At 40.8% G+C, this 16190-nt stretch overlaps 1 protein-coding gene across 2 annotated transcripts in view; it reads left to right on the top strand.

The window, feature by feature from the left end:
- LOC133412119 (glypican-5-like) overlaps positions 1 to 16190 on the top strand; it is a 124745-nt gene that overhangs the window by 6817 nt on the left and 101738 nt on the right. For both annotated transcript variants that reach the window (XM_061695198.1, XM_061695197.1), the window contains one exon: positions 7957 to 8118. In XM_061695198.1, coding sequence (XP_061551182.1) covers positions 8010 to 8118 — 109 coding nt within the window. In that variant the 5' untranslated portion in view covers positions 7957 to 8009. The remainder of the gene's footprint in view (positions 1 to 7956; positions 8119 to 16190) is intronic.

Below are 16190 nucleotides of genomic sequence, written 5' to 3'. Positions count from 1 at the left end.
CCTCATAGTGTTATCTGAATGAACCCCAACAATAATTTATGTTTTTAGGCTTCTAAGGGTTCTGTTATCGCTTCCTGAGTTACAGCTGATCAAACACTGCTCTACTTTTTATGTGTACTTTTTGGGCTTCTTGTTTTGCTTTTTATTTACACTCGCCTTTAGAGGAGGTTGTTTTGGGTCAGGCGCGATCATGTCTTCAAAGGTTACCAGTGGTGGGGATGTTTGAGTCAGAGATTTGCTGCGTGTCAGTGTGTGTGTGTATATGCAGAGTTGCGCTATGCCGGGTCATTTTTACAGATCAAATGCCAACAAAAGCAATGCTTGAATTTGAAGTGGCAAAACTTCAGCTCCTTTTACAGTGTGATGTTTGTGTCAGGATACAGTGCTGCGTTTCATTCATGTGCGGTGAACAGATTTTTCATGAAATGTGCCCGGAGGAGTGTGGCAACAGCGAACATCAGACACTGCTAACTGGAAATGGTCACATTAAAATAAATAAATAAATAAATTACTCTGTGAGAGTGTGCATTTTATGTTGTATTTGTTCATAGCACGTTTAAATCATTATACTACCCACAGAGCAGCAGGGGGACATTTCTTGTCAGGTCTCTAGTGGCGTTAATTCATTTTCCTTAGACCTGAAAACCCTATACACAGTAGCGGTCATCAACTCTCAACGATCTTTAAACTACATCAAGCTAATTCTACAAAGCAGCAAAAACTATTGATTTACAATGATATGCTACCTAAATGTTTGTTGATGATTTGATTTTTTTTTCTGGTCCCAATCCATCCGTTTTCTGAATCGCTCATCCTCACTGGGGTCGCGGGCGTGCCGGAGCCTATCCAAGCTATCTTTGGGCAAGCGGCGGGTACACCCTGAACTGGTCGCCAGACAATCGCAGGGCACATATAAACAAACAACCATTTGCACTCACATTCACACCTATGGGCAATTTAGATCAACCTACCGCGCATGTATTTGGGATGTGGCAGGAAACCGGAGTGCCCAGAGAAAACCCACGCAGGCACGGGGAGAACATGCAAACTCCACACAGGCGGGGCCGGGATTTGAACCCTGGTCCTCAGAACTGGGAGGCAGATGTGCTAACCAGTCGTAGACCGTGCCGCTCTGGTCCCAATTTTCAAATTAAAATCTGTTTTCAGGGGGCTCTGCTGTCTCATGAAAGTGAGCAAAGGCTCACCCCGCCCGCTCTACTGCAGAACCAATGTACGACTTTCATTACTATGACAAGGGGCGAGGCAAGCAATTTCTACTTGCGGAAGCGAAGCTCAGCTTGTGTGGGCGGGAATAAAAACGAGCCCCCATAAAGACAATAAAGGGATGTGGGACTACATACTCTTTGGGAAATACATTGTGTGACACATTCGTGCAATTGTTTCCTTTGACAGTTTTCAAGCAAAGTCTTTTAAGACTTGCCAGTAGTTTGACAAAAATGTCTGCTTTCCAGACAAAAATGAATGTTTGGTTTTCAAATTTGTTTTCCAATCAAACTCAAGATCAGTGAGGCCTAACACTATGGCTGCCATGAATTGCTTATGCAGACATTTTGAAGAGTTATACTGTGTACTACTTCTGTGCCGTGATACTCAGCCAAACACTACATCGTGAGATTAGGTCATAAAGGCTCTTGGAAGGAAGACGCTCAGCAATGCTTTTCAGACAACGATGCTGCAGTCGGCTTCTTGGATAACATCTTGAGACACTACAAACCTTTTGATAGCTAATTTAAGACACCCTTTTAAAGCAGGGCTTATCTGATTATGTGAAAACATGTATTACTATTCTTTTTCATGACTGCCATGCTATAATTCATTGACAAATTCACAGTCGTTAGGGGTGAAGGGGAACGCGTTGTGCATCCTAAAATGCAAAGCAACCAGGTCATTTGTTAATCGCAGGCAAATGGAAATGCTGTATGTTATCACGTTGCCACATCCTTAACCAGTTAGACCATCAAATGTTTTGGCAAGCCCTCAAAGCTCAACACGGCCTTTGATAGGCTGTAGATTCTGTATTTGGATTCTCCTTTTAACTTGACCTTTCTTGTTGAGAGAGCAAACACATGGAAGACACATCCTACTCCATGCAGACAAAAAATATTACGCATCTGTGTTTTCCCAAGTTCCTGCTTCGGTCAAATACAACATTCCCAGCAGAGCATTCTTGCAATGAGAATCCTTAAAAGATTTGAGCAAGTAGCAAAGCTCAAGAGGTAGTAGTCAATGTCGCAATCGCCTCAGAGGTTCTTTGTCTGTCGTACCGGTCTTACCAGCGTTGCGCCAGTCTGAAGCTGATTACCATGTCTGAGTCCGTCTCTCTTTGACATCCCTTATTGGATTTCAGTCGATGGCAATCGTGTATCTTTTGAAAGTGCTTAAATGGCCAAATATAATGATCTGCCTCTTTGAGGACTGGTATTTGTGTGTTACTTTAGCATTCTTTGCCAGGGTTTCAACACCTCTGATCTAATGCCGCTTAATTGTGTCCATATCTGTCAGCCCATCAGCCTCCTGCTTTGCCCTCTTAGCCCTCTTTGTCTGACTCCTCGTCTTTGCCATGGCTTTGGACCACGTGTGAGACCCTGACAGGTCTAGCATAGCAAAACACCACCCGCTTTTAAGGTTGTCCAAAAATGCAGGTATGCTGCAATGACCCCTTTGAGGTGTGTTTGCATTTGGCACAGTCCACCCCAAGCCCCGCCCATCTATAAAAGCATGCGTATCCTGTATGCTTACTGGATCAGACAAGTTAAAAGGGAACCAACTTCCTGAGGCTGGAGAATCCTTAATAGCATGTTTTCTTACAATGTTTTTCTTGTTTTCATGTAAAATGTCAAAATAACAGTGTCAGGAAACCTTAACCCGCTTCTTGATCTGTGTGTAACTATACTGAAGAGCTGTGGCCTGCATGTAATTTTTTAATTGCTTGAAAAAACTGCCCTCTCAGCAGTATTCAAATCAGCGACTGTGGCACGGTGAGTTGCACATGGCATGTGAGCAAGCGTTGCAATTATAGTTGTGACTTGTGCACTGAAGGGCACTGAGCTGTTGCTGAAGGGATTGTTACTAACAAGCCAAGACCCCTGAGCCATAGCTTTATTATGGTAAATTACTCCAGAGGTATTTGTCACCTGAGTATGATTAATGGAATTAGGATTTAGAGTTGAGTCTCAAGAGTTAAGTGTTTCAATGGTTTAGCCAGGCAGAATCATTTGAGTGGCCACAAATAAAGCAGCTATAGATTTCTCTTCTATCAGTCTTGGATTCCCCCCCCCCCCTCAAAATTTAATAAATAGATGTTACATGCCATTTTAGGAAAAGCTAAAAAAAAACCCTTGTTATAAAACATTCTTTTGATTTAATATAATTTTTTTAAACTGCTTTTAGAGCCAATCAGAAATCATACTGGTCACAAAATGTTCCTTTTTTTCAAGCCCGTATGTATAGCTCTGCAAATCATATAACCAGATGGAGTGATTCACTTCAAAAGTGCCTTTTGGGGAACAATAGATTCGTTAAGCAGTTTGACCTGACCAGACCAATTTACAGCCTTAAAAATGCCTTTTTTTATTTTTTTCCTTTTTCCAAATTGAGAAGACCATATAGCATAGTTACATTGAAGTTGAGTATTTTCACCTGCTATCTCAGGACAACCCATTAAATTTTGAAACGTAGCAGAAATCCGACCCAATAGTCAGTTGATTGCTGAGGCCTTTAATCAGATGCTATACCACTGCCAAACTGCCAGATAAATTACAGCTGATCTGCTTCTTAAATCTGACTAACTGAATTGCTGCTGAACTCTCGCCAAAGCTGCACAGTAGCCATCCGACTTAACATGGGACAATTCTTTGACTCTCAGAAGTCATTGGTAGACTTTCGACTAGGAGTGTTTGAAGAATATTTTGGTTTCCCTCTCCCTGACAGAAGCCACTGCGATTCTGTTTGCTATGTAAAACGTTCCACATAGTCTAAAGACTCAGCTGTTGCTAAACGACTGCAAACATGTGTTGTTTGGTTGCTAATGATCGCTCCAAAAAGTGAGTAGGTATATTTGTGACAGTCAGACGGTCTTGACCGCTGCGGTGGCTTCAAGAGCCAAAGTCTTTCTAAGTATCACTTACTCCATCCAGCTACTCGCAAGGGACAGCGAGGTCAGCCTGGATTACACTGAGAGTCCCCTGTATATTCATTTCATATCAGAGAGATAATACCCTAACACCAAGGAAAGTGAGAGAGAGATAATGTATGTTGAGCTCACTATGGTCATGTGTTAAAGAAGCAGTAAATTATATTTATTCATGGCGTTGTGGCATTAATTTCAGTCCGTACGGAATTGGTTACATTGTCATCTATTTTACAGAGATATCACAATGTGTCATCAGCACATTGATTGTAAAGGAAAGGACTGCAATACAGTCGTCCCTCGTCATATCACAGTTCACTTTTTTACGGTCTCACTGTATCGCAGATTTTCAAATTGTACATATCTAATTTTATATAGTGGATTTTTCGCTATATTGCGGGACTTTGGGGTAATCATTTTTCTACACTGAGTCATGTTACTGCAGACTCATGCTTCAATAGACGCAGACCCAAATTCCCTTTAAGACCACTAATTTCTTTAACGCGAGATTAACGCATGACCCTTAATTGGCCCACCCGCGTAGTTTGTGAATTCTGGTCGCGATGCAGCCGAGGCGTCCCACTACGACATTTAAAATCACCCTCGAGAACCACCATTGCAGCCATTATACACAACTTGTATAAAGAGGAAAAAGCTCAAGTGGATGGGACATTGGGACTGACAAGCATGCGGCACCAACTGTTCCCTGCTTTGAGAGCAGAGCGCACCAGTAAGGTATGTTAGCCTCAGCTGGTAACTCACCACTGGGCTAACAGGCTAGGGCCCTTAAATCTGTTGGCGAGTGAGGCTGACTTAATGTACTGTCGCACAGCGCTAGCTGGCACCCTTTGCACATGGTTGCTCTAACTGGAGATTACTGGATTTATTTAACTCTGAGTAATCAGTGACCTCATTGTTTTGACCCACAATGGGAACTTCGGTCACATTTATTTCACTTCGCAGACGCAAGTGCTGAGCGGCTTATGCAAGTAATCATAGAGTAAGACATTAAAGGTAAACTCAGGCTTGCATCGCACATAGAATTCCTCAAGCCATCACCCTGATTTAGCCTTTACAAGTGTAAAGTTGGACACTACATTGTGTTAGTAATTCTACATTCAGGTCAACATGTCTATTTTTATTTTATTTTATTTTATATATTATGTTTTACTTTGCTGCAATAATAAGTACATTTGCATAAGTTAAGCATATTTGTCCACTCCATTTGTCCATTTGTTGTCATTTGTCATTTGAGTATTAAATACTTGAACCATATTCTTTTATTGTACAATTTGAACCGGTACAAAATGTACTATTAATTTACAAATAATTGTGTTTTAACTGTGGAACTCATGCAACTAACCATGATTTGAATTTGTTTAAATCGATTTACAGCCCTAAAATAAACACATAAGCAGCTGTGTGCGTCAATATAACTTGGCACAGTTCAGCTGACGCCACATGATTGGTTCAGCGCAGAGCAACTCACCTTATTATTGGCTATTCGTTTTGTCTGTCAAAACACAGAGGTATGCAATCTATTGAAGTCTATTGACCGCATCGCAAATGTTTATCAAGGAAGTTATTTTGAGATATGTCTTTTATCGTTTTATTATCACCCTGCCCTAATTAAGACATGTTTTGACAAACCGTCGTAGCTTCTAACAATACTGAGACGGCCATGGAGCATGCCGGCTCGTTGTTGGTGGGCCCTCGGAGCTTTATCCAGGGAAGCACGCGTTGGCCAGGGTTTTTGATTGCGTCATCACAACATCTTGTTTCAGCATTTTTGGTGGGCTGACACAAGTCATATACAGTATTAGGGATGCACTGAAAATTCATCCATCCATCCATCCATTTTCTGAGCCGCTTCTCCTCACTAGGGTCTCGGGCGTACTGGAGCCTATCCCAGCTGTCATCGGGCAGGAGGCGGGGTACACCCTGAACTGGTTGCCAGCCAATTGCAGGGCACATAGAAACAAACAACCATTCGCACTCACAGTCATGCCTACGGGCAATTTAGAGTCTCCAATTAATGCATGTTTTTGGGATAAACCCACGCAGGCACGGGGAGAACATGCAAACTCCACACAGGCGGGGCCAGGGATTGAACCCGGGTCCTCAGAACTGTGAGGCTGACGCTCTAACCAGTCGGCCACCGTGCCGCCCTGAAAATTCAGTCACCGAAAATCTTCGGTGCATCCCTAATATATGGTTTTGCTGAAATAATGTGCGCAGGAGAACAGTGTCAACATTAAGAACGGGATGAGCTAATGAGTCGGAAGGGGCAGGAGATCCGGTTATGGCTTCACTCGTCTGGCTCTGAGATGGGAACAAATGGAGTTTCAGCGAGTAATTAAGAGACACCCAGGCCTCGCGAGGATATGCCAGGCCAGTGGGAGAGAGGGGGCAGAAAGGGAAAGAGGGATTGAGAATGCAACCCTATTGTGTTTCATGGAGGGATTTGGTCGCTGGGGCACTGGTCTTGTGGTCTGTCCTCGGGCCATACTTTAGGCTCTGGTTACAACACCTGCCCTCCAGCCCTTCCCCCTTTAGAATGAGTTATCATATCAGGCTACTGCATGACGAGGCTGTCCAAGTGCATAAGAGTTTGGGCAGGGAAACAAGTAGGAAAAGACTGTTTGAATAGACCGTGCTAATTATGACCGGTTTAAATGATGTCATGACTGTGTTTATAATAGTGTGAAGCAGGTGACGCTGGCAGGACAGGGTGGCCTCTTTTTGAGCTGATGTAATAGTCTGATTGAGCTGTTTATTGGATCCTCGTTAGGTCATTGCCTACATGTGATTGTCAGGAAATATGCTATAACAGGCAATGTGTGGCTCGTTTCGGAGATGATTACGGTTGGTGCCCTTTCCAAAAAGAATCCGTAACTAATGCCCGTTTGTTTTTGTAAAAGACATTGGCTCCACATGTTGTCAAATGTAAATTGCAATTGCGCTTAACAACTACAGTGCGTTGATATAAACTGAAGATATTTATATATTCAGCAGAGAAAGTATTTATAGCAGGAATCATAGTTGGATACTTGGTCCACCTTCTCACCCTCCCATGGTGCCTCTTGTGTCTCCCAGCAGAGTTATGTGTTGTTTATCTGTGTGCATACTCAGGCCATTGTACAAACATGCACATACTCAGGCTCCACACTGGACAATCATATGAGATATACATAAATCTGTAGTCCCCCGGAAGCAACAGGACTACATAGGATTTGGACTCCTCTTCATAGAGGTTTATTATTAGCGGTGGCAATTATCAGCTGATCATTTTAAAACCTATTATTGCGTTATACCATCAACTCCACCATCATCTTTGCGAACTGAACCTTTTCAGACTTTCAGAAACAGACCAAGTAGCAGACCTTTGCAGCTTGTACCAATCTTTGAAATTGTCATCTTATATTAAAAACCTCAAAGAGCCTCATAGGTTTTAATATACAGTATTTTGAGCCTCAGATATCCTACAGATCCTACGAGATCTTGGCTAATGGCTTCAAGAGTCTGAATGGCAGAAAATTGTGTGGGTGTTGCTCTCTTCGTGTGCACCTTATTGCATCTTTTTAAATACACCATAAGGACGGTGCAGTTCTTGTAAGGTTTAGTGAACCTAAAAACTAAAGAAAACTATGGCTGCAAATTGTATGGAGAAATCTACAAGATGGTCCTAAGAGGATACTACATCCAAACTAAAACTCCTTATTTTTATTTTGTACCATTGGCCTGGAAAACTGATAAACAGATTGACCCACACATACTGTATCTCCATGTTTGCCTATCTCTCCCAGATGTGGATCTCCTGGTCTGCAAGCACCAGGGCCCATCTTGCTGCACCCGCAAGATGGAGGAAAGCTACCAGTTTGCAGTGAAGCGAGAAACCCTCCACAACATTTACTCATACAGTTACGAGCTGAAGCACTTGATCGCTGGTCACTCGGATGCCTTCCAGGGTAAGTACAAAGACTACAAATCAAGCCTGGGTGGAAAATGCTCTGGATGGATTTAAGTGGACTTGTTATTAAAGTACGTGTTTGGTGAGCACGCACTGAATTATTTATTGGGTACATTCTGTCTACATTCTGGTGCTTGATTGATATTCTCCTCAATTGCTGGCGTCTTCATTCAAAGAGTTTCAATCTTAACCTATTTCCATATTTGCCCTTCTGTAGAATTTTTACTAAAATGAGTCGGGAGAGGAGAATGTTTTCAATTTTAGATTACATTATATGGAAGGATTATATATAGGCTTCTTCGTATTAGGGTTTGAACCGATTGGCCAACTCGTCTATGCATCGTCTTTGTAACTCCATATCGATGTTTAAAGCTTTAAATAGATTTTTTTTCTTACACCTGCCCATCGAAATATTTCTTTACGTGAAACCGGTCTATGTCGCAAAAAGGTTGGGAACTGCTGTATTAATAAAAATATAAATGATGTCATCAATTAATTGACTTCGACTCAACTTTCATATATATAGTCAACTGCAAAAAAATTTAAGTTGTTCAAACCACTACTGCGTAATAGGTGTGGGGTGTATCTCAACTTTTGTACCTGTTTATATTTTGCTATGTGGTAAGTAGACTTTACACCGATCTGATTGGTATCGGCCGATTAGAATTTTATGCTGATTGCCTTTAATGTCATAATCCACAAAAGATATTTACTCCGCGTCGTGCACGGTATATTTGAATCCAAAAGCTAGTTTATTTTTAGCCTTGTCGCATGTCTTGACGTAGTACTGTAAATATCTGACCGCCAATAAAGTTATTTAAAAAGAAAAAAAAAAACTTTGGCGGTGTGGCACAGACAACACGTAATGCGTGGATCAGACTACAAGACAAATTTGACCTTTCACGATTGCATTGTCAGACTACTGCAATAAAATATTCTTCCAGTACCACCAGGTCCCGTTTTTTATGATCACTGGGCTTTATCTTGTCAACTCAAACATGACCGGATACACTCGTTACCTTGGCCACGACAACAACAATCGATCGCGTCGTGTGTATTATAAGAACTAAATGGGGGAAAACGTGTGTTGGTGGTCACCGGTGCTCGGGAGAGGACTTTAATTCAAGGATTGCTTGAGGTATGTTCACGTAATTTTAATACGATATGGCTCGCAAGCAGGCAGCAAAACGTTATGTGGCCTAGCAAGGTTGTACCGGCGTTCTGTCGAATCATGCTCTAATGTTTCGGTGTGTGTGATTAATTACAGTAAGTTAGCACCCATTATTTGACCTGACTGATAAGAATACATGATCTGACTAGGGCAGTGACTTCCAACCTTTATGGAGCCAAGGCACATATTTTACAATTGAAAAATCTCACACCAACAAACAAAAATGTCACAAAAAGTGGATACATTAATTACTGTATGTACTTCTTGCCATCTAATAGAAGAGCATTTATTTGTTCTGTCTGTCACTATGCCTCACTGGCATAAATAGATGAACAAATATATTTTTTGGAGCAATTAATTAAATGAACAAGTCATTTAAATATACACATTGCTCCATCTTGTGATCGGATCGGTGATCAGTTATTGTTTTTTTTTTAAACTCGCTGATCGGCCCCAAAACTCTTGATCGTGTAAAGCCTAGTGGTAAGTACAATATTCAGTGATGCGTCAGCTTTGGTCACTTTGCGTGTCCAAGGTCCTTACAAACAAGTTTTTTTTTTTTGTTTTTTTTAATCCAGCTACAAAGCCTCCAGGGCCCAACTGACCGCAGCGCCATAGCATGTCCTCTTCCTCTTGTAATTGCAGTGCTGCGTAAATTTGACCATTTCCGTGCCAAAAGCAGCACAATCCCACATTGTTGGAGAGATACACAGGATGTTTTTGTGTTTTGTGTGTTATATCTATAGTATTGTCAGAAGCTTGCAATTATTCTTAAAAGACAATAGGTTGCTTAGACGTAGGCCATGTTTTACCCTGTAATGAATGAGTGGACGCCACTGATCTGATCCCCAAATATGGAAAGGGGAAGTGGAATTTGTTAAAAGTAACATTGCTGTCATGGAAATGAATACTTTTCACTTTTATGGATTTACAGCGCTGTTAAACGTGTTCCCTAGGAGGTCACACAGTACTGGAGTCAGTCGGGCCTCTCCTCACTTCCACTGCACTAATACAAGCAGAAATGTTTGAAAGTGTTTCTGGTATTTGCCCTTTTCATCATCATTAAGCTTCTTCACGTCTTACCTCATGTCTGAGCCCGTCTGGCTGAATGAAGATCGAGTGCTGCACACGGCCAGCAAAGGCTAAGATGGAAAAATAACAATGTGATATCACCAGATACAGGAGGGTAGACTACGGTTGAAAAAGATGACATCACAAGCCCTCCACTTGCAAAGCCTTCTACGGACAGTCTCTGTGCTGTCTGTGAGTGTGGAACGTAGCAAGTGGCTCATATACTTAATTTACAGTTCTGAAGTAACTACAATAGGATTTTAGCTGATGGAAAATTTGTCCACCTAATTAGCTCCTGTATGATATACCATAAGGACTGTGTAGTTCCTACAAGGCTCTGTGAAAAACTGAATCTAACTTTGTCTGCAAATTGTGTGGGAAAATCCACAAGATGCTCGTCGAGGTCCCGACGGCCCATCACTGTTACGTCCTGACTCTTAAATAGTCTAGTTGAAATGGAAACTTAATACTTTTTACAATTCCCATTTCAGGTGAAAAGTATCTCACAGACTTTAATGCACAACATTTACTGGAAGCAAAACTGTATTTTAACTTAAATACAGCACGGGGTGCATAATTGTTTACTTAGTCACAACTAAGACACTGTGCATGTGTACAGTATTAAGGTGTCTGTGTTGAACGGGACATTTGATATTGGGATGTTTTACTATCATAACTTTCAGTTCAGTTAGTTTTTTATGACCGTAGCTTTAATATAATGGGATTTCTATTGTTCCAATTCTCACTGAAGGGTGAACTGTAGTGAAGGATGTGCCCATTAGATGAAAAATGGTGTGCATGTCTGCATGTGTGTGTTTTCATTGGCCTACCCTTGTTTGGACAGTGCAAAAGGCCCTACTGTGCTTTGTCATGAGTGGGAGTTGTCATGTCATGACCCTACAAACACACACCACATTTATAAATGCTATGGGAATTTGTTCCCCAAGTTTATTCAGACAGTGTATTATTATATTAAAATAAAGTTTCAGATTGCTCAAACACACACAGAACCAAGAATCTTGAGATCAGTGCTCAGCACAAATGCCTATCAGGTGGTTCCATCTCTTTATGTTACAAATCCCACCTTAAAATCCCCTATAACAATAAGCACATGCTTTCTTATCTGTTTCAACACACATACACATGCGGGCATGCACGCGCACACAGATGCGCCCAGGCTAGCCCCTCTGGTCTCTTCTCTCCTCTTCATGTCAACAAACACACCTTTCTAATCCACTTTGCAGGAAAAGAAAATGACTTGACTGTCATGTTCTGATGATGGAGGGAAGGTTTTCAACCACAGAGCAAAGTTTGAGCTGGGAAGGCTTAAAGTTGCCATGATAGGCTTTGCCTCGTCAACCTGATGTAGACAATCACTACTCGTGTAATCTTAGAACCTGGACAAATTTTTTTGTGATCTTCATTTGGGTTAAAATGTATTGGTTGACTTGTTAAAGCAACTATTCATATTCATGTTAGCCTAAAGGACCTATGGGGTCTAAATGGTCCATAATTCACTAAGAAGTTAATTTTATGTATTTTTTGCTCAAGAAAATGATACTGGTAGTCATTTCTAATAATATAAATCTGTTTTGGAGCAATTGGTAAATAACTAATTCCACTTGGAATGCCACTTTTTCAGTGCCAAAATCTTCATGTCCCCCATGTCTTGTTGTAAAGTCTTTGGCAGAAGTGGAGACCAAATTTACTGCATAGCTAAAAAAAAGAAATACACTATACTATGAAGTGCCAGTATTTAGTCATATTTCAAACATCATCGCTGTCGGGCAGAATCCCCCCACCTCCAAAATGACAGGACATTTGTGGCTTGTGTTTTCAAACACTGCTTTGTTCAAGTTGGTATTATAGCTTATATTGCTATCATATAACAGCTATAGTGCCCCCAAATTATGTTCTATTTAATATTCTGAAAAATCACTAATGTATTAGGGTGTTGTCGATTGAAATGGTACGAACATGGCGTCAGCCAACCGTGCACGTCATAGTGCGCCTGTGTGACACGACGCGACCACCCTACAGAAAGCCTTAAAAAGCAAACGCCTGTGTCACATCATCAATTAGAAATCTTTTCAAAGATCTTAGAGGTATTAGATGATGTAACCAATACAACATTGATCTGACGAAACCCGTTTAAAACTACTACTTTTGGTGGCTGAGTCCAGAGATCAGTGTTGTGTTATCACATGAGTCTGTGTCAAGTTGTCTGAGTGCCTGTCCAAATTTGCCACACTCTAAAGTGAACAGACAGTGTTTATTTAAAGACATGACACTGATGATTTGTTTTAGTATTCAGTCATCGATCTTGATGTTCTTGAGCTTTGTCCACGTCTTTGCTGCTTTTATTTCCATCTTGAAGTTAAGACGTCAATTCCTAAGTCAATGATAAAATGAATGAAACAATATACGATAGTGACAGATGCATCTTTATTTTGGTCTTTCGTGGCAAATTCCTCTCAAATTGGTAACTTACTACTGACACTGTAGTAAGTAGAAGTACAAATGCTACAAAACGCCTCTGGTGTTAAGTTCTGCATCAACTCAAATAAAAAAAAAAAGTTTAAAAGCAATTTATTATTATCCATGGACCTTAAGAACGGCAACGCATTAAGAATATCCGGTGGAAAGGTCAGGTGGCATAACAGCTGTCAATATGTCATAAGCTACTGGAAGGCCATCGTTCTGAAAAATAACCTCTGCTCTGAATTGTGTGATAACTTGGGGTTCGATAGTTTGGTGCTACTACTTTTCAAGGTCAAAATGGCATCAAAAGCTTTTATCTTTCAAAGACGAGGCGATAGCTCCTTCAGCTAACACTGCGGCGTGCCTCTACAGCCTTACGCCTAATGCAGAAGTGCGGTGTGCATAGAGTCCATTATACTGTATACAATACCCATTTTGATAACTTGGGAATGGGGACAAAAAGTTTCTGCGCACAAAATAGTTTCCGTCTTTTATTAACTTGCATAGTGCCTGTACTAATGAATAACAATAAATACATAGATAAACACTGGACATACAATCAAAACGTGTTCCCACAGCTTTGCTCATGCTGTGAACTGACAACAACAAACCAAGCTAAAATTGCTCAGGATAACAGCTGAAAAATACACCTTATGTGCATTTGTTCATTTCATATTTGCTGACGAATTTTTAAACGGCAGAAGAAGGTGTTTTTAGCCTGGTACAAGACACTACATATTTGCCACGAATCATTCTAAGAGCTGACAACATCAAACAATTCTCTCGAAAATAAAGCCATTGATGGGGAATCATTGTTAATGCTCTGTCGTTCATATTCCATCTCATAATACCCTAAGATCTCAGTCAATCAATATCTCAACAGCAGTTTACTTTACCGCTCTCTATTTTACTTTTTTTTTTAAATTTCAGCCAAAAGATGAATTCTGTGTGTGTTTTCCTTTGGCTTTTCAAACACTTTTTTTGAATGTATCGCGACAAGTGAAGAAGGAGGTGATGGTCATATGGTCGTGGTCATATGTCTCGCACTATGCTATATGCGAACATGCATACGTAGTATTACGCACCCTTGCTAGACAGACTGACTGCCTACCGGCTCAAGTTGTCCTTACAAGAGTTGACAGAGTATTTTTAAAGAAATTGATTCTCCTGGCTTAGATTTCTTTGTATTATCAAAGAAAGTGTGTCACACTTAAAACTATAGGTGCCCTTCAGTGAAGCTCACAAGAGAAAACGTGACAGTGTGCGAAAGAGACAGACAGAAAGAGAATGTGTGTGTATGCGTGTGTTTTTGTGTGTGTGTGTGTGCGTGTGTGTGTGTGTGTGTGTGTGTGTGTGTGTGTGCGAGAGAGAGAGACGCTATGGCAAGGACGGTACGTTTTCTCACTGAGGCGACATAATTAGCTGATCCTTGTCTCATCAGCCAGGAACTCTCCAGGCTATGTGTCCTGGGAGATATTGCTGGCAAGAGTGCAAAAGACAAAAAGTTAGTGAAGCAACAATCCAAGCCATGGGGATACTTTGTGAGCTTTGGTTAATAAGAGATCTAAAAATTAATGGTCTGAAGAGGTTAAGGAAGTCTCTATAGTTGTCTCTTCAAAAGGTTGAAGCTCAACTCTTCGACCATTATTGCATGCTTGAATACATCTATATGCCAGTAGTTGGTGGAGTAACATTGCTATTAAACACGGAAAGACAACACCATGTGTTTCGTCTAGTATTGATACTGTATACAGTTTTTTAAAGAACAAATCTTTTTGTTTCTACTTCGACTAAGGCGGGTTTGTTTCGCGGACCGCTTATTCATTTTTACAGCCACAAACATCCCTTGGTAGTCCATTTTATATAAGGCTATTTGTTCGTAAACATAACATGGAAAGGATGGACTATGCCACCTCTGTCCAAAGAGCAAAACCATCTCATATACTCAGCAAGTGTACATGTTGGTAAATATTTGCCTGCAAAACCTGTCGGAATCTCCCTTGAGATAAATAAAGTGCTGTATCTACATATGTTTCCATCTGTCCATCCGTCTAATCTAATATATCTGGTTTCATATGTTTCTCTTTTTTTTCAATCAACTGCTTGAAATTCCAGTGCCTTTGACTTTAGCTATGATGGCCATCCATGAGGTTTCACATAATGCAGCAGTTCTAAAGCTGGTTAATTTGCTGAATGGGTGAATGGTTTAAATCGGCTGGTGTGCGTGACTGGAAATGGCATGAATGTCAACGTTTGTGTGTCAGCATTAATAAATCATTCGACTGTTACATTCAACAAGACCAAACATTCAAATCCAGGACCATCCATCTATTTTATTTTATTGTTTTATTTTTTTTTGCGCGATGTCCTCATTTGTCTGTAAGTTCTCTCGTATGTACATTTTTTTTGTCCCTCTTGTCCCACCATCATTTCCCACCCTCTCACTCGCGCTCTGTCAATGTCTGCATGTATTTTTCTTCGCAGATGTTTTCACCAGCAGAGGTATTGCTCTAGAGGCTGATGCTTGGACACAGGAGGACATCGCACCGCACAATGAGCTCATGCTCAAATTAGGGAGGATATCCGGAATCCATCGCTACACGTCTCATTTAATCACTGGGTGGGGAGGAAAAGTGTTTATGGACCTAATAGGGAAGTGAAAACATTGCGTATCTCAGGGTGAATGTGCAAAGAGTCCCAATCGTGTTTGTGTTGTAGCTACGCCTCTGTAGTCTCCTGAGTAGACATGACACATCACAACAGGATGAGTTTGCAGGGTTCCGGCCTGCTGAGTGGGGGGAAGGATAAAGTAGAGGAGGTGGAGCGGGGCACATCTTAAAAGACTTGTGGAGTCATAAAGTCACACGCCAACCTCTGCTTTTCATCTGCCGTTCTCACCTAATATAGATGTGTGACAAACACCCCCCCCCAAAAAAAGCAAGCCTGGGAGAGGGCAGAGAAACAAAGTTCTTTTACACAGACAAAATTGGCACATCAGCCGTAACAGTAAATCGGACATTTATTTGCTATTGGCTTTCATATAACAACCTAATGTAGATTTTAATCACGCATATTCCACACACATTATACATACAAATAGCGTTGTGTGATTATGGACAACATTTTATATTAGGTAATTTTATATCCCGTTAGAGTATTTATCCTTAAAATTACAAGAAACAAATGGAAGCTTTGTATTTTTATTTATAAAACACATTTTATATAAAAAAAACAATAGACGGAATAAAACATGAATAGAAATAAAATGAAACAAATCTCGATATCGGCCAAATATTCAGAATATCTGGTAGTACTACCAGTTTTCAAGTAAATAAGTGAGTATTCCA

The sequence above is a fragment of the Phycodurus eques genome, chromosome 13 (genome assembly GCF_024500275.1).
Source record: "Phycodurus eques isolate BA_2022a chromosome 13, UOR_Pequ_1.1, whole genome shotgun sequence".
In the NCBI taxonomy this organism is placed as follows: domain Eukaryota; kingdom Metazoa; phylum Chordata; class Actinopteri; order Syngnathiformes; family Syngnathidae; genus Phycodurus; species Phycodurus eques.
This window is presented reverse-complemented; position numbering and strand designations above follow the sequence as displayed.